The sequence below is a fragment of the Mizuhopecten yessoensis genome, unplaced genomic scaffold, assembly GCF_002113885.1.
Source record: "Mizuhopecten yessoensis strain PY_sf001 unplaced genomic scaffold, ASM211388v2 scaffold5229, whole genome shotgun sequence".
Classification (NCBI taxonomy): domain Eukaryota; kingdom Metazoa; phylum Mollusca; class Bivalvia; order Pectinida; family Pectinidae; genus Mizuhopecten; species Mizuhopecten yessoensis.
The window spans coordinates 1280370-1302790 of record NW_018405944.1 but is presented as its reverse complement, the minus strand read 5'-3'; the positions used below and the strand labels follow the sequence as shown (position 1 = coordinate 1302790).

Here is a 22421-nt window from a genome sequence, read left to right as displayed (position 1 = left end):
GACTACTCATTATTCGATATATTTTGGAAGTTTCGTTCCTGTTTGAGACATCATATACCAGCACTGAGAGCATAACCTTTCAAATTGATCATAAAAGACACATCCGCCTCCTCTGCATAATCAAAGACCGGTACATGGACGTAACAGCGGTGTAATATATGGGTACTATATTTGCTAGTTCAATCTAGACGAGACGACAACATCGGATATAAAACACATATAGCATATTACTTTATCAGACCCTCACACGTGTAAATTATATTAACACCATCCTCTACAAATATTCACAGCTTGGATAGAATTCACAGTTATGTTTATATATATCGCAACCTATTTTCAGGACATGGAGATTCTCGGTCAGCCTATTCTTATAGATTCCATACTAACGTAGACAATATAGCATTGTTTTCCCTCTTTTTTCCTTGCAATTCTATAGACAAAGGGACACATCGGAAGACTCTGAACAAAATCAGAAAGTAAAATAATTGTTATAGCTGGCAGCGCTTCACAAGGGAAGATGATATCTCCCTTTTTTAGATCTGATTCATTGACATGATGACAACTCGAAGGCTGTTTAGAATGACTTTACAAAACGTGTTTACAAGTGCTCATGTCTTTATCTATGCTGGCTAGCTTTACGAAACCTTTTATAATTATCAAGCTATTGGTCTAGTAGTGAATTTTGGCTATGAAGAGCTTCACTTCAGTTGTTTGTGTAACAGAAAAGAGAGTAGTGTGCTTCCACCGGGGATGGAACCCGTAACCCCCACCTTTCCAATCCGCTGCTCTATTTATCGAGCTAAAGCTAGGAACTTCACTCTTGTGCGAAGCTAGAAGGCGATCGTAAACTTATGTACATCTTAAATCTGCCATATTTGTTAAGATACCTGTACGTGCTGGTGGCGATATCAAGAAAAAATATTATATTATAATTAAACATTTTTGAAACACGTTTAGATGGAATCAAACTGTTATAGGAATTGAATGATTTTTCACCTATTCATACATGTAAACCATTCAATACTGGTAATACAAAGAGATCGTCGTTGAAATCTGACTATTTTCTCTACGGAAAATTAAAAACATCATGAGTTATGTGATATTCGTCGTTAGTTTTGTCACAACATGGAACATCACATGAACGACATAGCTTGTTTTTATTTTCTCTTCTCCACCACGAACGAGGCTAGTACACGTGTAATACAGTAATATCATGCGTGCAGNAACGACATAGCTTGTTTTTATTTTCTCTTCTCCACCACGAACGAGGCTAGTACACGTGTGATACAGTAATATCATGCGTGCAGGTTAATCTAGTCGATAAACATTGTTAACTGTAAAACTAAATGATAAACTGATATCATTAAATGTGAATACTAAACCGTACCTCCTTGCATCCCGTACGACCACCACCCTTGCACACAAACTTGGAATTTGAGTTTGCTAACCGTCCTTCTCGTGGTCACTCGTGGCCATTCGGACGCTGTCCAGGCGGTCAGATAGGTTGCGGTGACCGCCAGGAGGGGGATCATCCTCTGGAGGAGAATCTTATCTGGTAGGTAAACACGCTTCAACTGTCCAACCCGAAATATCACCGATATTCTGTAAAAAGACAAAACAGCACGGTGACCAGCTTTTCAGTATTTTGTTTGTTTGTTTTTTGGGGGGTTTTATTTTGGGGGGGAGGGGGGGTTGCTTAAAGTTCGGGGTCAAGTTTGACTATATCCATATCTTTTTAAGTTTAAATCAGGATTAAGGATTAAGACCCTAAATATCACCGATATTCTGTAAAAAGACAAAACAGCACGGTGACCAGCTTTTCAGTAAAAAAAAAAAAAATGTTTTGTTTTTTGGTGGTTTTTTGCTTCAAGTTTAGGGTCAAGTTGGATTATATCCATATCTTTTTAAGTTTAAATCAGGATTAAGACCCGAAATATCACCGATATTCTTTAAAAAGACAAAAAAGCACGATGACCAGCTTTTCAGTGATTTTTTTGTTTTTGTTTTGTTTTTTGTTTTGTTTTTGCTTAAAGGTTAGGGTCAAGTTGGACTATTTCCATATCTTTTTAAGTTTAAATCAGGATTAAGAATGATATCGATTCAATTTTATAAGGAACATTGTACATGTAGTGAGCTTAATGGGAAAGTATTCTTAACAATGCAAAAATGCAAGGAAACCCCGAATATGTTTAAACATAGAACTTCATTCCGTTCAACGCATGCGCAAACCGTAGAAGTTCACGATAGTTAACAAAACCAGCACTAAGAGAAAAATTGCTATTTTTTGGCAAGCATGATCAGTTGATCGCTATCAGTTTCAGGCAAATAGAATCAACAATTTTTTTCCTGCCTATTACTGGCTTCTATCAATCAGACACCACATGCGTTTTCGTGTGAATATGAGTCGATGTTTTGTTTGCCTGATACCTGACAAATAAACACAAAATTATGACAGATGAATGTTTTCACTCGTATCCAATCGAATCTTTGTTCCTATTTCCCCTGTTTTTTTTGTTATCGGGTTTGAAGTCGAATTGTGCTTTTGTTGGAACTTAGATATTTTCTGGTAATTTTTTTGTGGCTAAAGAGTCTCCTCTTTAATCTTCCACTCTACTGTTTGCAGACGACAGTTCAGGTTCCAATGCGCATTTATGTATTAGTAGATTACAAGTCCTGATTAATTCTGTAAGATTTCCTGAAAACAACTCATATTGGTGCAGCATTGATGTGAATCGCAGAAAAAATGTCAACAATAACACAAAATATCGTGATATGCAAATAAAACAAGTGTTGTTTTGCGCATGAAAGGCTTTTCACTAAACCAGAGACAGAGATAGTTGTCTGCCTCAACAAATTACTGTGTTTTCAATATTTTCCTGAAATATTAGACACTGTTCAACACCGGTCTGCCATTATATACCGGTACAGACCTACTCACCGGCCGAACAATAGTGCTATACCAGAAATATTTCCCCGCGAGCCATAAAACAGCACTTAATTCTACACTATATTTGTTTTTATATGTGTTTCTTGATTAAAAAATAGCCGCTTACTACAGTTTATGATGTTGAACATTGTATTTAAGCTTATTCAGGGAGACGTCAAGATCCTTGGATCAATCTCAAACAATGTCACTGACCTCTGTGATATTGTTTAGCGCATAATGAAAGTTTGTTATTAATATATAAACATGAAAACGATTTTGCAAAGTCTTGTTTTATAGAATGAGGGGAAACATCTTTTTCTGGTGAGCCCATGAATAGGTCTATATCAATATGCCGTAGTGTTGATAAAGTGTCTGTAACGCGAGGGTAATGAAATGGAACAGTATCTAGAATGAACGCTTTTTATTACTATGATGCAGCATTTTTTCCCAATACAAGTGAATGGTATGTATTCTTAAATTAATCTTAAATTAATAAAATTATGAAAATCAAAACAATAAAAACAAATAAGACTACAATGCCATTGGGACGCCCTTAAGTGAGCATAGCTGTCGTACGTTATGGATACGTATCAAATCAATGAACACACCTTGTTTTAATATAAATCTATAAAACACCGATACTCCTTTGATTGTTCCATTTTAATTATATTTCGGATGATGTTTTAACCAGCGACCTGGTTTGTACATCAAATCCAGTCTCAATATGTCATAATCACATGAAATAATCGCTTTACAGTACTTTTAAAGAACAAATGGTTTTATAGGTTCATTTTGAATATAATATATCTTTAACATATGTCTTAGCGAATGACCTAAAGCCATATCGAAGTGTGTTCATTAATCGAACAGCAAAATGAATGTGACTTGTTGACACTAGATTACATAGCGATATGCCCTATCCAAAATGATAATTATGCAGTTATATTTATATTGAAGTGAAGGTACCCGAAATATGATAAAAATGGAACGTTATTGGAGTATCGGTGTTTTATAGATTTATATTAATAACAAGGTACCAGATTGGACAGGTTTTGTTTAGTTTTGTTTGTTTGTTTGCGTTTTACGTCCTATTAACAACTATGGTCACTAGAACAGCAGAAATGTTCTCTATAGGGATTTTGCAAGCATATCAACGTGACAACTCGTTTGTCTGATGTACTGACGAAGAAAAATCCATTACCACTACCTTCGATCTGGATAGTCTTTCACGATAGAATTACTATATCTAATTATGTCAGCGATAATAAACTGACAATAGCACGTGAACTGGTGAAGCATGGTCATAGGGTAGAAATTAGCCACAATTTCGCACCCGGATAAGAAATCATATTAGGAATAGGCATATTGGCCTTTGGCACGTAAATCGATTGAAGTCGATTTCGGATGATTGTGATTATTTACATAATATACAGTGTGTTTATCGATTTGATACGTATCCATAACGTAGGACACCGTTATGACTAGTACCTTGTCATGTTCTCCATCTCATGTACACGATAATGTTGATCCGAAAGTTTAATACAAAGGAGGGGTGCCAATTTGGGCCTTCTGGTGGCTATTACCGTTAACTTTTATTGTTTGTACATGATATGACATGAAATTAAGGTCAACTTGGAGACAATCCCGAGATATGAGGGGGTAAAGTCGGGGATCAAAATCACAAATGGACGCTTTTTGACAACACTACATGTTATTTTTTTTAAAGTTTCTTCGTCATTTTGGTGTATTGCGTAACACTAAAGCTGCAAATATTAAAAATGGTCGAAAAGAGTAGCACATGGTTGATAATTAAGTCACTGTGAACTTGTTATATATTGGCTCATTTATGCCAACAATTCTTCCCTTTTTGTGCCTAACTACGTATTAGCACTATTGGCACCCGTTCCTTTAAGGGTAAAGTTCATGACATAATGTAACAAAAGATCTTAAAAGGATCTTGTCGCCCACCGTGAGGGGATCTTTGTCATATATACAAAAGATGGTCTTTAACTTTCTTTACTCTTCATTTTCCTTACAGATACTATTACCCAGTCCCATGCTGGAAATCCTCCATGGGATTTTTGTACATTAACTTAAACCTTGTCATTTTTCCACTATGGTAAATGTTATTGTATAAAATTGCATAACCATATGGTAAATTGGTCATGCTGACACTTTGTAATTATTTCATCATTAGATGTGCTGTCAATGATGGAGGAATTATCATTAGGACAAGGGATACTTTGGAGAAGGGGAGCAAGGGAAACAAGCTCATCTGATTTTAGAAAGATCCCTGCAGGACTTTCTGACAAATAAAGATAACAAAAAATCCAAAATGGCTACCTGTCGGCCATTCTGCTTTCCAATCAGTCCCTAAAGTAAATATGCACAACTATAACCCAAATTAAGAAACCTACTTAGCAAATATAAGAAAGATTCCTTTAGTACTTTAACTGTCAAAATCTAAGATGACCACCTGTGAGCCATTGTGTATGTCTGATTAGTTTCGAAAGTAAACATGCACATATTTAGACCAAAGGAACTTACATTTGAGAAAGATTTTACTAGGACTTTCTGACAAACTGCGATGGCAACCATAACTGTCAAATTTTAAGATGGATGACTTCCTGCCATTTTGTTTATCCAATCAGTCGTAAAAGTGTATATCCACGACTAGGGTCCAAAGGAACCTTATATATCAAATTGGGTAAAGATCTCTTCAGCACTTTCTGAGAAATATCAAAACAAGAACTGTTTACGGACGGGCGACGGACGGATTGACCACGGCTGAAGGGTGATTTGAATAGCTCACCATCTGATGATTAACTGATAAATAAAGAACAGACCAGATTGAATGTTTGAGGAGGTTGAACTTGTGATGACAAGTCTGGCAAGACATATATTTTGTCTTATAATCATTTCACATTTCGCCAATTCATTCTTGTTATCACCAAACACTTTTTAAAAAATGCAACTTGATACGAAATGTGTACAAACAATTTTATCTTCTATGGCAATTCCTGGACCCTACTTAACAATCAATACCGATGCAAGTATACCGTGATGTAAATGTACCGTAACATTGAAGTTCTCTTCAACCGTGATATATCTGCATAATGCCTCTGATTTATATTAACCTATCAGTAACCTACACTGTTAATATGCCCCACTTTCCTTCCGTTTTTCCTTTTTGATCTAGAACATTTAAGGACAAATTAAGAAAGACAAGACGTTCACATACACTAACAGGTATGTCACAGTTGTGTGGATTACTTACCTCCACATTCAGTGTACAGGTGCGTCGAAGTTGTGTGAATTACTTACCCCCAAACACAGTGTACAGGTGTGTCACATGTGTGTGAATAACCTACCTCCTGTACAGTGTACAGGTGTGTCGCAATTGTGTGAATTACTTACCTCGACATAGTGTACAGGTGTGTCGCAGGTGCGTGAATTACCTACCTCCCATACAGTGTACAGGTGTGTCGCAGTTGTGTGAATTATATACCTCGACATAGTGTACAGAGGTGTCACAGTTGTGTGAATTACCTACCTCCCGTATAGTGTACAGGTGTGTCGCAGTTGTGTGAATTACCTACCTCGACATAGTATACAGGTGTGTCGCAGGTGTGTGAATTACCTACCTCCCGTACAGTGTACAGGTGTGTCGCAGGTGTGTGAATTAACTACCTCCCGTACAGTGTACAGGTGTGTCGCAGTTGTGTGAATTACCTACCTCCCGTACAGTGTACAGTTGTGTCGCAGTTGTGTGAATTACTTACCTCCACGTCTTCAGCAGTAGTGCGCCATACATGAGGACAAAACCGGTATGAAACAGCCATTGTTCCAGGATACACAGCAGTTCAGTAGCATCCGGAAAGGCGATAAACATCTATTTCAGAAACAAGATACATATAAGCCTTACTTAATTATGTCAAAATGTTAATAAAAAAACAATTTCAGTTCATTAAGATTTGATTTTTGTTAATCCCCTCTCAACCACTGATTGGCTAATCGCCAAACCAAATCAAAATCTCGAGAAGCGTCATAAAATCTTCCAGGATGCTCCTTTCTGACGTCATGTTAAGGCATTTAAAGTGGACGCCATGATTGCAATTATATAGCATCGTTATAACTCGGTTATATATCAAATACAATTTAAGTTGAACAAATCTTTTTTATTGTGTTCAATATCTAGAACGAACATTACGTTGATGCTGATTATATTCTTCGCTTGGAGTGACTAACTAAACAAATAATTCTATGAAGAATCAAACCCCTCCTTTTGACGTCGTAATCAAATAAAAGTTAAAAACGTCAAAAATGTTCTCAATGATTTCCGAAAAGTCACGATTATTATCGCCAAGTTACATTAAGCAATTACCGGCAAACAGAGGGCAAACATTGAAATATTCTTTCTGTTACTGCTAATACAGTTTTGTTTTCGTACTAGCTGGCAAAACAGCTATTTTAAACGATTAGCGATTATTCATCCATAACCACGGATCATTACTATTATTGATTTTGTTACGAGTGCTAAACAATAAGGTGTCTACCATTGTTCTTTTTTCTGACATTCCGATTGTCAATATCATCTCATGTTACTGTCAATAAATTGTACTAACGTCCTAAGAAAATTAATCTGGCTATATATGATCATGGCATCACATCAAAATGTCAAAGACAGTCACTTGTCGTAAATTTGGAATCATTCAACATTGTTAGTCTGGACACTTTTGCATCCGATTGAAACGCACTCCGGAATAAAATACCCGGTTATCACATGGTAAACTAATGGAAATAAATTAATCAGTACTGAGCTTAGATAACAGCAAAAGACTGAACTATTTCTAGTATATATTTTTCCTTTCTAAATCGAACGCTAGATGGCGCTTCAACAGCAGACGACGTTTCAGACGTATGTAAAAAAAAGTAACGGTTCGCAACCTGACGAAACTTTTACGAAACACTACAATATTATTCCGCAGGTTTATTCAAATTCAAAGGTGAAATTGCTAAAACCACCTAATAGCTTAAGGATATTAAGTTTATGTATCTTTAAAGTATATTCACTATGAAAAAGAAGTGGCAACGGTGCTATTACCTTAGCTAACTAGGCGGATAATTCTATACTATACCAAATGCAGCTGAATACTATTCTAGTACCTTTCCCGTAGAGGATTGTATCAATCTATAATAAGGTGCTCCATTGACATCATGATGTCGGCGTTAATGGCTATTATACTACATATAAGGACATCCCACTGGGTTTTAAAATATTTTTTTGCTGGATAGATTTTGCGTTCAACTAGCATCTCTTCGGCATCATAAGAGGATGAGTTATATATGTTTTCATCGGTTCTGATAAAAATCTTATCTACATCACTGCCTTTTTAATATTCCAGGAAATGGCGACTCTCCAAACCATATCTCTCACGTTGCGCTTTATTTTATTTTACTGAAAAAGAACGTTATATAACAATTTATCAATAAATCAAATGCAAATACGTGAACGTGTAATTCTTATTAAAACATGAATAAAACAAAATCAAAACACAAGACCTATGCTAAGACCTAGAGCCGTTTTCATGAAACCGTTCCCATGATCAAGCATGCATTTTGTGCTCAAAGGTATTTTCTTGTAACACTCTTAAAATATGATGTATTTAATATGATACATTTAAAAAGTTAAGTGTAAACACAGAAACTGGTTTCGGTTCTTAATTCCACTAAAATCCTCAAAGAATTATTGATAATGTGTATTCTTTTTATTGCTGGAACAAGATATTGGACTTGAGTACAGAATCAACAATGATAGCCAGTTATTGATTCTAGGACGTTCAATCATGGTATTTCCAGTACATTGATAATGAAAATTGTCTCTGACCTTCGTGCACATCAGGATACTTCCGGTACACATAATCATCAGGAATATAGGACTTCCGGTTTTTATGGCCTGTTAATGAATTGAGAGATAGAATGACAATGATACACAAGACATTACCATATAGTTAATAGGAAGAGCGATCCCCCTTGTACTAGAACCCACACACATATGAATGGTCCTCACTTATACATGTATAACGGCAATCATGATCGATAAAAATGGTCAAAATGACATATAATAGTGCTTCACGCCTTCAAATTTGTGGCTTTTGACTCCCAATTACATGTCAGCAAGACATTCATACAGCGGTCGTATCAATACAATATATACAACCATGCTTAATCACAGAATACAAAAGCCATACTGCATAAAGGGTTGCTTAAACAATGAGGTGCTATTAGATGAATCGCAAATTCAAAATGACTGAGAGAATTTCTAATCAAGTAACAACAACGGCCTTAAAATCTCGAAATCTCGTAATTTACTGCAAGAATTTGGATTTTATTCACAGAAGAACTGCGCTGAAGCAACTAAAGTCATTTGTTTCTTTAATACGTGTCTTTATTTTCTTTAAATGTTGTCGATGAGGAAATAATCAGTCAAAGTTATATCCTATGGTAGATAGCTTTTTCTTTCTGGATTTTTTAAAAATATATCTTCTGCAATGTCTCAGTCCTCCCAGTCAGGTCATAGTTAGATCAACTTCATCTGGTCGGGTTATAGCAGAGTCAATTCTGTCCATTCTAATTGAAATGAGGCCAACTCCACCGAATAAAATTATAATTAGGTCAACTCCACCCAGCTAGATGATAATTAGGTCAACTCCATCCAGCTAGATTATAATTAGGTCAACTCCACCCAGCTAGGTTATAATTATGTCATCCCCACCCACCCAGGTTATAATGAGGTCAACTCCACTTAGTCAGATTGTAATGAGGTCGAATCCACGCAGGCATATTGTAGTGAGGTCAACTTCAACCGGTCAGATCGTTCTGAGGTCGACTGTACTCTTACACATTAACTCCGCTCAGTCATGTTATATTAATGTTAACTGTACTCAATGAAGTAAGTATACGTAAAGGTTATTGCATGGTTTTCGAGTAACAAGGGATTTATTACACCCGAGCGAAGCGAGGGTGTAATAAGTCCCGAGTGACGAGAAATTATGCAATAACTGGCTAATTACATGCTTCCCAACTCGAACAAAACAGAAAAATTGAGTAAAAAATGTTCACCTGGACAATCTTTTTACCTACCCTACACTGCAGATAATTTACATGTACCTGTCTGAGTGAGTACTAATCAGAACCTGGTAATTTTGTCTTTATTCTCAATAGCCCAGTCTGAGTGTATCCTTCATAATGGAAACAAGTGTGTTTGAATAACCTACTTTCCAGCTCCAGTGTCAGGGAAGGTAAGGAGTGTCTGTTCAAAATCTGAACAAAATACGGGGAAAAATGTTGAATTTCTGACTACATTTTCAGTTTACTTTTTAAGATGTGGCAAAGGTACAGGATATTAAAACCATTTTCATACATACAATCAGAGACGTATTATACGTCTCTGATACAATGTAAGGGTTTATCAATCCCTAAGGAATTCCAGTTCTTCCAATGAATGGTTTATTTGAATGTGCTATTTTGTAAAAAGAAACAGCTCCTAAAGATTATAAACTTTTTCCAGGAAATGCTTATCCTCTCACGTGATAAGGAAATCTTATTGTGTTTTTCAATCATGAAATTACAATTTTTAACTTAATTTGTTTTCTTATTTTAAATGTGTCAACTAAGTTTATTATTTCCACTTTGCACTCGTTACTTACTTACTGATTATCTCCCCATTCTTACGGCATTTGTGACCACAGTCCACTGGGCCCACACTTTTTCATGGGCATGTAATCATGATTGGCCATGAAAGGGGATTATGTGTGCAGTGGAATGTGGTCGCAAGTGATTTATTGTCCACAGTTTTCCATTATGAGAGGTGGGAAGTATGCAGTAATTTATTTTATTGCATGTTTAAATGTACATACCATTTCAAACCGGTAAATGTATGTGATACAGGCGACGATGATGATGAGGGTCATAGTGATAATGGTTAAGATGAGCACCGGAAGTCGGAGAGCAAGCTGGCTTTGGTAAAGACAAGGTGATGCGTCTACGCATGTGTCACATCCTGCTGCGCATGTCTTACATATCATGCCCGCCATGGCGACAGTATTGTTTTCTGAGTACAATCGTTCTATTTCGATACCGCTGAAGTATTTGATATCAGCGTCAACTTCCGGAAAGTAGTACCCTGGTTGGCACACACACTTGTATGCTCCTCTTTTGAACCCATGTCCGGCCGCAAATACACACTGCAGGAAGGAAAATTGATTACAATAAATGTGTTACTGTATTGTTAGCAGTTACATATTCATTGCGTTATCGTACAGAACATAGATATTAAAGATTGCTGCCTTGATGGGAATGTTGTGAATATGCTGAATATAGGCATTCTTCGTTCATAAGAGTTCCATGGACTTTAATGCTTTTTGGAACATTTGTTTGATATCAAATTTCCTGCATTTAATCTAGAGAAGAAGTGAGAAATGTCTCCGCGTATTAAAGGTATGGGCTAAGTCTTTAGATTTTCGTATCGATATGAAGAATAAAAAACACTTAGCCAAGTCCTCATAACACATGTATATGGAAATATGTTCAGAGTCTGTATTTCATCTCTGAAACCGTTTTTAAGAAGAAGTAAAAAAGAAAGGAGACCAGGAAAGCCATCTTGGATTTTCGGAGTCGAGCCTTAAGTAATAACACTTTGTAAAAAGATTGATTACAATATTTCTAATGAGGTCGAAACCAATCGCTGCAGTCATTGTAGAGAATGAGTAAAGACAATTCTGAACTTATCAGAGGCATAGAACGAGATTTTACATTTTCGGATTGGTACGAAATGTTCCGACACTTAGTGAGAACCTTGTAAGGTATATATGTATCAAGTTTTACGAACATAGTCGAAGGCATTCCCGAGAAGAGGTCAAAAACGTTCTAAACCAATCATAGGAAAGGTGTTGCCCAATCAAGGATAGGTCGGATCTCTTGGATTGCGATATTTGATTAAAGCCTCATACCGAATGTTTCAACCAAGTTTGAAATCAATAACTGCAGCTTCTCATGGTAATAAGTCGATGATATATCAGCCAATCAGATTCTAAGGCGACCATCTTTTATATTTGGATCAGCTTCAAACGAAACAACACTTGTACAGAACCTTATAGGAAACATTTGTTCATTTGTTCCAAGCTTGATATTATTGTTGCAGTTGCTAAATATGGAAATGTCTAACCAAACCAAAGACAGTGACGGCCATTTTGATTTTTCTTATTCAAAACAAATACTTGGTCTTGAATTTATATTGAATATTTGTGATGAGTTTGATTTCAATGAAAGCAGCCGCAGATGAGAAGAAGTGGAGCATGTCAACAAGAGGCGGACACTTTGCCCTTTTTACTCGCATTAACACAAAAATAGCTGCGGTCGTTCTGGAGAAGTTAGAAATATCTTTTTTCGGGTTTGAGCGAAAAGTAGTAGAAAATGTTCAATTGTTGACGAATGATGGGCGACGCGTGATGCATGACAGACGACGTAGATAGAAAGCAATATAATTTCCTTTTCATAACCAGCTGATCCAAAAATTTCCCGATACTTTATAAAAATGATTTTCTTAAGAAGATTTCATGGTAATATTGACAAAACTTGGGTTTTACCTTTAACATCATATGAGCTTAATGATTGAAACTGTCAACTCTGTAAAGTTAACAAAACGTGACAATTTAATTTGCAAAGTCGCATCATCTTTCAACTTGTTTTTCATGCTTCAACTTGGTGTGCATGCTGACGATGAACTATTTATTATGTATGAAAGGATGGTTAATAATAATTCCCGAATCGATGTACAAATAATTTCAGGTTTAAAATTAACGAAGGCAAAATGTCCCATGCCAACGATTCGGGTAATAAAACACCCTGAAGCCCACGGAAAGCACCTTCTAGCATGTAGGGTACACTGAGTACATTTGTTCGTTTTAAAAAGTGAGAAAACTAATTACTAATGTTCGAAAGTGGACTAAAATATTTCATACGGTATTTAGTGTTAATTTTACTTCTAACGAAAGGAAAATCGATACAATTTCAAAGAAGCTGTCTCTGAAAATTGATTTTCTGGATTGGTGTGGTTAAAATACGCCTCTATCCTGTATAATTAGCTGATACGTGTTGATATATTATATATATATATACATAATTTTTACCTGTACAGGTGAAATCTATCTGTCGAGGTGACATCTACCTGTCGAGGTAACATCTACCTGAACAGGTGACATCTTCCTGTACAGGTGACATCTTCCTGTCGAGGTGACATCTACCTGCACAGGTGATATCTTCCTGTACAGGTGACATCTACCTGTCGAGGTAACAGAGACCTCTGTATGTGACAAGTATTTGTATCGGTGACATTAATCAGTGTAGAAGACATTTTCTGGTCAGGTGACAATCAGCTGTGTGGATGACATTTACGTACAGAGGCGACTAACCAGCGTCCGTATTTTGAACGTGAGTATGTGGTAATTAGGAGATACCCATTGACATGTTTTTGAGATTTGGGGCGGTGTATAGACATTATAATAATAATACTAATAATTCGAGGCTCTTATATACCGCTTTATCACAACCTAGTTCGTAGGTCGTCTCAAAGCGGTTCACAAATCATTATCTGTGGTTATAGGGCCTTTGTAACCAGCCAATAGCTTTCTCAACTCCCTGGGGAGCATACAGCCGGTGATGCCATTTCGGCGCTCACCGCAAGCATTCTACAATTCTAGCCCTGCCGAACTACTGTTATACTGTTATAAAACGTATAATTGTTATTTACATTAGCAAATGTAAACATCTGCCACCAAATGTTAAATTTGCCATTTTGATTGACAAATAAAATACCGTGTTACATATCAAATAGATTAGGACAACCTGTTAGGTGACATTTATCTTAGAAAATGACTTTTGTATTTGTAGGAGACATTTATCTGTGACGATGTCATTAATCTGTAAATCACGTTTATTTTCATAAAAGACACACCTGTGTGGTCAACATACAGCTGTGGGTACCACGAAAGACATCCAGAGCTCCAGCCTCACTTTGGTCCAGATCGCATTGGTTGATGTCGATGTGTGTCAGCTCAATGTCAATCGTAGCCACGCCCCTGAAAAAGATCATAGCAAGGTCATTTCAATAAAAAGTTCGATTTACATTTGCTCCCTACACACATCGGCATAGCGAATAAAGGAAAATCGAATTTTAATTAGATATAGCAAGGCCACGTGTCAACATTCTAATTGAAAACATGTATTTTCATGGGTAGTTCATAAAGAAAACACTCTTGATACGTGGCATAATTATAGTTATTTTGTCTTGATTTTCACAGATGGCGTTCAAAAGAAGGTTATATTTCTACGATAAGGGGTTTGTAGTTATTCAATCTTTAAGTTGAGATAATGGTTACTGACAATTTTGTTTCCTGTATGTATAACCAGGTATACTGTGGAAAGTCCATATAACCTATCATCATTTGAAATAACCATTTGTCCTTGTTTGCACTTCCTTTGTTCATAAAACTGATTCTAAAACAGTCTCGGTTTTAAAAGCTAATCAGTTGAAAAAATAATCCTGAAGTGGTTGTACAATAATGTTTTTAACAAACGTTTCGTTATTGCTCTGTGTTTCATAAGTTAATGAACGAATCGCGTGATGTTTTCCTCTATTTGCCGGTGGAAAGACGCAAGTTTTTTTATAGCCTATGCTATTTTATTGTTTAGGATTGAAGGTTTAATCTGAAATGCAAGCAAATTTCCAAAAACCTCATCTACAATTTCTCCCTATCGTATTATCATTTATGTTTTTTAATTACTGCTAGATGTTAATATCTTGCAAATTGCAGAACTGAAAAACCAATTCTCAACCGTTGTTCACACTTTTCTGATTTTTTTTTTTTTTTTGTTGGCGTAGGTAAGCTCCGCTCGAAGAAATGAAACTTGCAATTCTAATTCTAAACGATGTCGGAGAATTCCACGTTTTCATATTGCAGTGCGCTCTGGCCACACACCAGACATCTATATGTTAAAATGTCTAAGTCTGGTTTCAGGACCAGAGGAATATTTAATTTGATTACATAAGACATATATAAAGAACACCAAGGGAATTCTGAAGTTTCGTAAAAACCATTCATCTTACTCACAATTCTAGAGGCTGATCCACAATCTTCTCTTAATCTTAAAGAACACTACTAGATACCGTACCGTAGCTTTCTATCTCCTCTTTGTCCAATCATTATATATCATTACAAACAGTGAAACCTTTGGCTAAACCAATGATTTGTGTAAGATTGAATTATTAAATGAAGCAGTGTCTCAAAGTATTGCTTCACTCGTCTCTTGGGAAGTGGACCTAACTCGCAAGATCGTGATTGCGACTTTGTGTTGATAATTATTAATAATAATAATTCGAGGTTCTTATATACCGCTTTATCACAATTGTTGTAGGTCGTCTCAAAGCGGTTCACAAAATAGTATCCTTGGTTATAGGCAAATATATTTATCAACTCCCTTGGGAGCATACAGCCGGTACTACCATTTTGGCGCTCATAGCTAGCATTCTACAATTCTAGCACTGCCCAACCATGTAATCGTTTACAGCTGAGTAGACTGACACACGCGCAGTAAAGTATCTTGCTCAAAGATACAACACAGTGCCTTGACGTTACTCGAACCCGCAACCCTTCGGTCACGAGCCCGACGTCCTACCACTTGACTACCGTGCCACCTAATCTGGCGGATTTCGTTCTAGGTTATTTGTGGGATGTTTATGGTTCCTTAACGAATCGGATGTCAGGTGTCATGAGAGAAATCACATTGTCCGCGGGAGAGTTCACACCGTCATATCCATCCAGCACGCAGTTTTGCACAATTGTTTACGTAATAAAACGATTTCGTTGTATTAAATGTACTCTTAGTCGGAGATCAATATCAGGATATTTTTCAACAGGAATATCATCAAAACCATAATATGTAAATTGCTATCTGTGAGGTAAATTTCGCGTTTGACCAAATAAAATCGACCTGTTACGTTAGTGTTTATAGACGCCTGAAAATTAAATGCTTTATGTACCATGTTGAGAAATAGTTCATTCTCATGTGTACCGTGTGATCATCTGATAACATTTTATATATTCATCGTGTATAAAGCGTCGAAATGCACTTTTGTATACGGTACTCAATCAAGAAATAATAGTTTACGTAAAAAAAAAATAACATCACTTCAACCTGTCATCCGAAATTGCTTTGTAGAATTCAAATATTGTCACAAAGAAAAAATGCAATTATTTATAAAATAATGCTGAAAATGATTTATTTCAGTAAGCTATTTCTATTTCATTATATACAGTGATCTTCAACTGTTGGTTACTAGCACTAATGCATACATGTACGCTATGGCATGAAACTGCAACTAGAGGCCGTAGTCAAACGCTTGTCGAGGTACCAGCATTGGCGTAAGAAGTTCAACAACTTCACTCTCAGAAAATTATGGACAAAGCATCGTATGCTTGCTGCAGTGTTTCATTCCATACACACTGCGTGCATTTTTTATAGTTATTGTTATTCTAGGAATACTTATAACAAAACAAATCGTAAGAATTCTTTTATATCTCATGTTCAATTTTATCTGAGGCATTTTTACACCAGCGTTAAAGAATAACTAAATGTCGTTCTAAGCTTCACTTCTTTGTGTTAGACTCCATACATTACGTAGAGAATATTTTGACATTAATTAATGCCAACCGATACTTAAGGAAGTGATAAAAAAAAAAATGTTTAAAAAGCCATTCATAATTTTTCAACTTTTTCAACTTATTGAATGGTTTTTTAATCACTTTTGTTCTAAAAAAAAAAAAAAAAAAAAAAAAAAAAAAAAAAAAAAAAAAAAAAAAAAAAAAAAAAAAAAAAAAAAAAAAAAAAAAAAAAAAAAAAAAAAAAAAAAAAAAAAAAAAAAAAAAAAAAAAAAAAAAAAAAAAAAAAAAAAAAAAAAAAAAAAAAAAAAAAAAAAAAAAAAAAAAAAAAAAAAAAAAAAAAAAAAAAAAAAAAAAAAAAAAAAAAAAAAAAAAAAAAAAAAAAAAAAAAAAAAAAAAAAAAAAAAAAAAAAAAAAAAAAAAAAAAAAAAAAAAAAAAAAAAAAAAAAAAAAAAAAAAAAAAAAAAAAAAAAAAAAAAAAAAAAAAAAAAAAAAAAAAAAAAAAAAAAAAAAAAAAAAAAAAAAAAAAAAAAAAAAAAAAAAAAAAAAAAAAAAAAAAAAAAAAAAAAAAAAAAAAAAAAAAAAAAAAAAAAAAAAAAAAAAAAAAAAAAAAAAAAAAAAAAAAAAAAAAAAAAAAAAAAAAAAAAAAAAAAAAAAAAAAAAAAAAAAAAAACAACAATAGAACACCGAAGAGTGAAAAAAATCGTACTTTGAACTCAAAATCGATGAAACAAGGGCAGATTAAGAGTTTACGGATATTGTTTTAATCATCAAGAGAATAAGATATGTTTTCAAGAAGGGTAAGTAATGTATAAATATCTCATGTTTAGACAAGTGTTATCAACGCAATTTATTTAAATTGATATTTAGAAGTTTAACATGGGTTTTTTTTACTTAAAAGGACGCCATAGCTCATCATTTAATTAACCTTAAAACTGATGTTGAAAATAATAAATACATGCCATATCATTTTTTTTCTTTTTACACAAACAATGAACGTGCTAACCGTGTCGCAAGACCGACTGCTTCCTTGTCAAGCTTCGTAGTCCTAGCTTGACAAAGGAACCAGCCGGTCCTGAAACGTTGCGACACGGTTAACACGTACATCGTTTGTAAAAAGTAAAACTTTTGTATTACATATTTCCAAACTGACGAACCTTATTGAAGAAAATGAATTTATACATGTCAGATGATAGATAATGGTGATGTAAGTGACCTACTGAAAGGATAGTGATTCGGTTGTGGCGTTGTAATAAAATATTGGTGCCGAGTAGGTCACCATCCAGATGTCACCCCCTCCGCAGTCAAAGTACGGCTTTGTCCAGTGTCCGTCCGCCAACTTTGCCAGCACTTTAGTGATGTCACTGGACGGCAACAGACTGGTTCCAGATCTACGTCATAGAAAATAAAAAGTTACTATTACTATATTTTAATCCACCTCTTATGTTATGAAAAAATAACCAGACAAAGAAAAGGTATTCGTACAGCAAAAAATACTCATTTTTGAATATAAAGATATCGTTGGGTTTCAATCTCTATTAAAAATACAAAATAATCACATATAGATCCATAATAAGAATTAAAACTTCAAAATACGTCAAGAGCAACATCTGTTTTATCGAAACGTAAGTGTTTTTGCGTAGAGTTTAAGTCGTACTTATGATTTGATGCATAAAATGACATGTCAAACAGCACACTGATATCAGAAAAGGCCGGTGTCCTTTATGAATATTGAAAATTGATTTCTGCACCAAAATTGTCATCTTTCACTCCGAGGTTGACCTTACAAAGATTATTTCAAATCTCGATTGCGTTGTAAACTAAACAATTGAGTCATGTTTCATTGGCGGTATATGGATGTTTGTTTATTTACCATAGTGTTAGGGATCATAAGAATCGATCAAAATAATAAATACAGGTAGTATTGCTAACCTTCATCCTGAAACGTTGTATTTATAATCAAAACGAAGCTCTAGATTGTCGCCTCACGCAAGATTTCGAACTGGTTGCCGCTTTTGTTAAAACAATAATTCTTGTAGTGATACAGAGATAATGATCGATATTGAATGCGTTGTTTCTATTTTATGAGTCATAACAAGGGATTTGAAATAATACGGATTGAAACTGACTTTTCATCAAATTCGTTCGGAATGATAGCGTTCAGTTTGCATTTTCACGCTAAATAAAAACGAATTACTTGCGTATACCCTGATATCATTAGACCCCCCTATAAGGCGATAGACATTGACATTATGAACTCGCATTAAAAACAACAATATATCTGAAGCTATGATACCAGTACTGTTTCATCCCGTTGAAGTCGAAATAGCTACGATGAAAATGTGACAATGGTAGGTATAACATTTTTTTTTAATATTTGCATGAAAATTTTTATAGCTAATATTTTTTTCTAATATTTGCATATATTCTTGTTTCATGCCAAATAACAATTATTAAAAATCATGTTAAGATGATTGTACTTTTTTGGCGTTGAGACATCTATTCCGTCTTTTCGTATACAAGAGTTATCTGCTCTTGTGAGCAGGTATTGATTGTTACGTCATTTGTTTATGAGAGTAACGTCATCCATTTTTGAGAAAACGACGTCATTTTCTCACACAAACCAATGACGTAACAATCAATACCTGCTCACAAGAGAAGATAACTCTGCAATACGCAAAGACGGAATAAAGAAGTAAAGAGTTTAATATAGCACCAAAACTTTTACCGTGTTCTGATATTGAAGAAATGATGACAGCCTATAATTCCGTATAATAATGGAATTTGTCTCGTATTATTTGTTTGTTTATTGATACTGACTAAATGTTATGCGAAAATACCGTTAACAAAATATTCTAATTTTTGATCAAACCAATCTAAGAAGATGAACATCGAATCTGTTAGCTCGTGTCTCTTCTTTATGTTTATCATATATTGCGATGATTCGGGAGGAGGAAAATAATGTATAGGTTGTAATATTGATTTAATTGTTGTCTCTGATTTATTATATAGCAGTGACAAAGAGTAATACTGACACGTAGAACAACCTTCCATCCAATGTAGTGAGCGCAATGGTAGTTAGACAATTAGAGCAAGGAATGGATGAAAAATGGAAAATATTCAACAGCCATAATAATGTTTTAAAGAAATAAACTGAGCTATGAACTATAAAAGCACTATATAACCACACCATATTCAGATTGCAGTCATAATTAAAAACTATAAATGCCATGACCAATGTGTTGTCGTCATCATTATCATGACGTCATATTTGGATTCCAGTGACCCTCCCTGGACAGATGACTGTTCTAAAACTGGTACGATAAGTACGATATTGATTAGCGTAATTGAACGTAATAAGATCTCAAAATTCCCAAACTGGTAAAAATATGTATTGAACAACTTAAGTTGGCATTTATTCACAGACAATATAAATGCCAACTGGACCAAGGCAAATCCAACATGAAGCGCTAACGCTCTTATTTTATTTAACGTCCTCTAGATGACATTCATATTGCCTCCTATATATGCATGCCACCTGAAAGCAAACCAATGCTTATGTAAATCCTGTTTTAATCCCCTTTCTCATATGACACTGGCTGATGCGAGGACGTAATACCCTAAGCACACAAATATCAGAATAAAACTGTGAACCAATTTACGATGTTATGCAATACTGTTGCTATAGTAATAGACAACAATTCTCTAATAATCAATATCCGCTCGCGGCGAAACGAGACATGATATAGATAGAGATATAAATCTCATAAAATGGTACTTATGATAAAATGTTATATATATACAGGTCTCATAAGTAATAAAGACAGTATGATCCAATATGGGTACTTGATCTGCACAAACAAATGTTCGTTGAATGCGTTTTACTGAAATCTGTATATAAGTAATAAGGACAGTGCAGGAACAAATTTTTGTCAAATGTTCAAAGCAATCTGCTGGTCTTTTTTAGGACAGAAACATAAACACTTACATATCATAACGTATAACAAAACAATACTCATTTCGAGACAATGAAAAAACGTAAAATACATAAAAACAATAGTTATCAGTTATGAAATATTCCGATTTTCTCGCATATTCCCTCGGTTAGCTCGTAACCGTACGCAAATTATGGTAACAAAAGGTCATCTTGATGATGTCCATTCAAGTGAATTAATTGAAAAAAATGTGAATAACGGTAGTGAGAAAATATGTAACCGTAGTTGTTCGACTAACGAGCAACTATGAAAAACGAAATGAGAAGTACCTACGATTAAGCGATAGATAATCCCCACGAACAACTACGAATATCGAAATGAGTCATTAGCGATAGATAATACCCATGAACAAGCAATAGATAATATCCACAAACAACAACGAATATCGAAATGTGTTATTAGCGATAGTAATACCCACGAACAACTACGAATGTCTAAATGAGTTATTAGCGAAAGATAATACCCACACACAACAACGAATATCTAAATGAGTTATTAGCAATAGTAATACCCACGAACAACTACGAATGTCGAAATGAGTTATTAGCGAAAGATAATACCCACACACAACAACGAATATCGAAATAAGTTAATAGCGATAGATAATACCCACGAACAAGCGATAGATAATACACACACACAACAACGAATATCGAAATGAGTTATTAGCGATAGTAATACCCATGAACAAGCGATAGATAATACCCACGAACAACTACTAATGTCGAAATGAGTTATTAGCTAAAGATGATACCCACACACAACAACGAATTTCGAAAATAGTTATTATTGACAAACAGACAGTTTTATACAGTCTCAGAAAGTCTGGAAACTTGTCTGACAGATATCAGTATCTGGATGAACGCCAACATGCTTAAACTTAATCAGGAAAAGACGGAACTAATCGTCTTTTCCCCAAAGTGTCAGCAAAAAATGGCTCTCCAGCTCAAGGTTGGTGCCAGAACTATTGAGACTGTTCCAGCTGTTAAAAACCTAGGGGTATACTTTGACAGTTCTTTGAACATGGAGAAACAAGTGAACGCTTTTGCCTAATCCTGTTACTACCAGATCAGGAACATTGGCTGTATTCGGCAGTTTCTAACTGCAGATGCATGCAAGATTTTGGTGCATTCACTTGTTACCTCTCGGTTGGATTATGGTACCGCCCTGCTCTGTGGTATATCTGAAAATCTAACTAGTCGTCTGCAGAGGGTTCAGAACACTGCAGCATGTCTAGTTACTCGAACTCGAAAGGGAGAGCACATCACACCTGTGCTTTATTCGTTGCACTGGTTACCTGTACGATACAGGTCGCAGTACAAAATTCTGGTATACACATACAAGGACTGAATGGAACAGCTCCTCCGTACCTACAGGAACTTGTTACCCTGTATCAACCGTCACGATCAATGCGGTCGGAGTAAGAATCTTTGTTATGTGTCCCAAAATCTCGTACTGTGACCTACGGAAACAGATGTTTTGGGAGGGTTTCGGCTACGTTGGAGAATAGCTTACCATCTGCTATTAGGAAGTCGAAAACCCTGGCCAAGTTCAAGAGGGACATAAAAACTCACCTCTTCACGTCTGCATTTTAGAATCTTTGCAAAGACGTCATGTAAATACCACCCTTTTATTTGTTCAATTATGTGCACATTGCTTGTTAAATGTATGAAAGTGATTGCAAGCCTTTGTTGTTTGTTTTCACAATTATAACCATTACTATTATCCATATGTTGTAAAGCGCCTTAGAGTAATTTTACAAATTATATAGGGCGCTATATA

The 22421-nt window shown here is 35.1% G+C and overlaps 1 protein-coding gene across 1 annotated transcript in view; it reads right to left on the bottom strand.

Moving 5' to 3' along the window:
• Positions 1 to 22421, bottom strand: part of LOC110450498 (probable G-protein coupled receptor CG31760) — a 45212-nt gene that overhangs the window by 6069 nt on the left and 16722 nt on the right. The window contains exons 3-8 of the mRNA XM_021498050.1: positions 17865 to 18035; positions 13941 to 14064; positions 10846 to 11172; positions 8814 to 8882; positions 6709 to 6818; positions 1388 to 1602 (exon numbers count right to left, since the gene is read on the bottom strand). Coding sequence (XP_021353725.1) covers positions 1388 to 1602; positions 6709 to 6818; positions 8814 to 8882; positions 10846 to 11172; positions 13941 to 14064; positions 17865 to 18035 — 1016 coding nt within the window. The remainder of the gene's footprint in view (positions 1 to 1387; positions 1603 to 6708; positions 6819 to 8813; positions 8883 to 10845; positions 11173 to 13940; positions 14065 to 17864; positions 18036 to 22421) is intronic.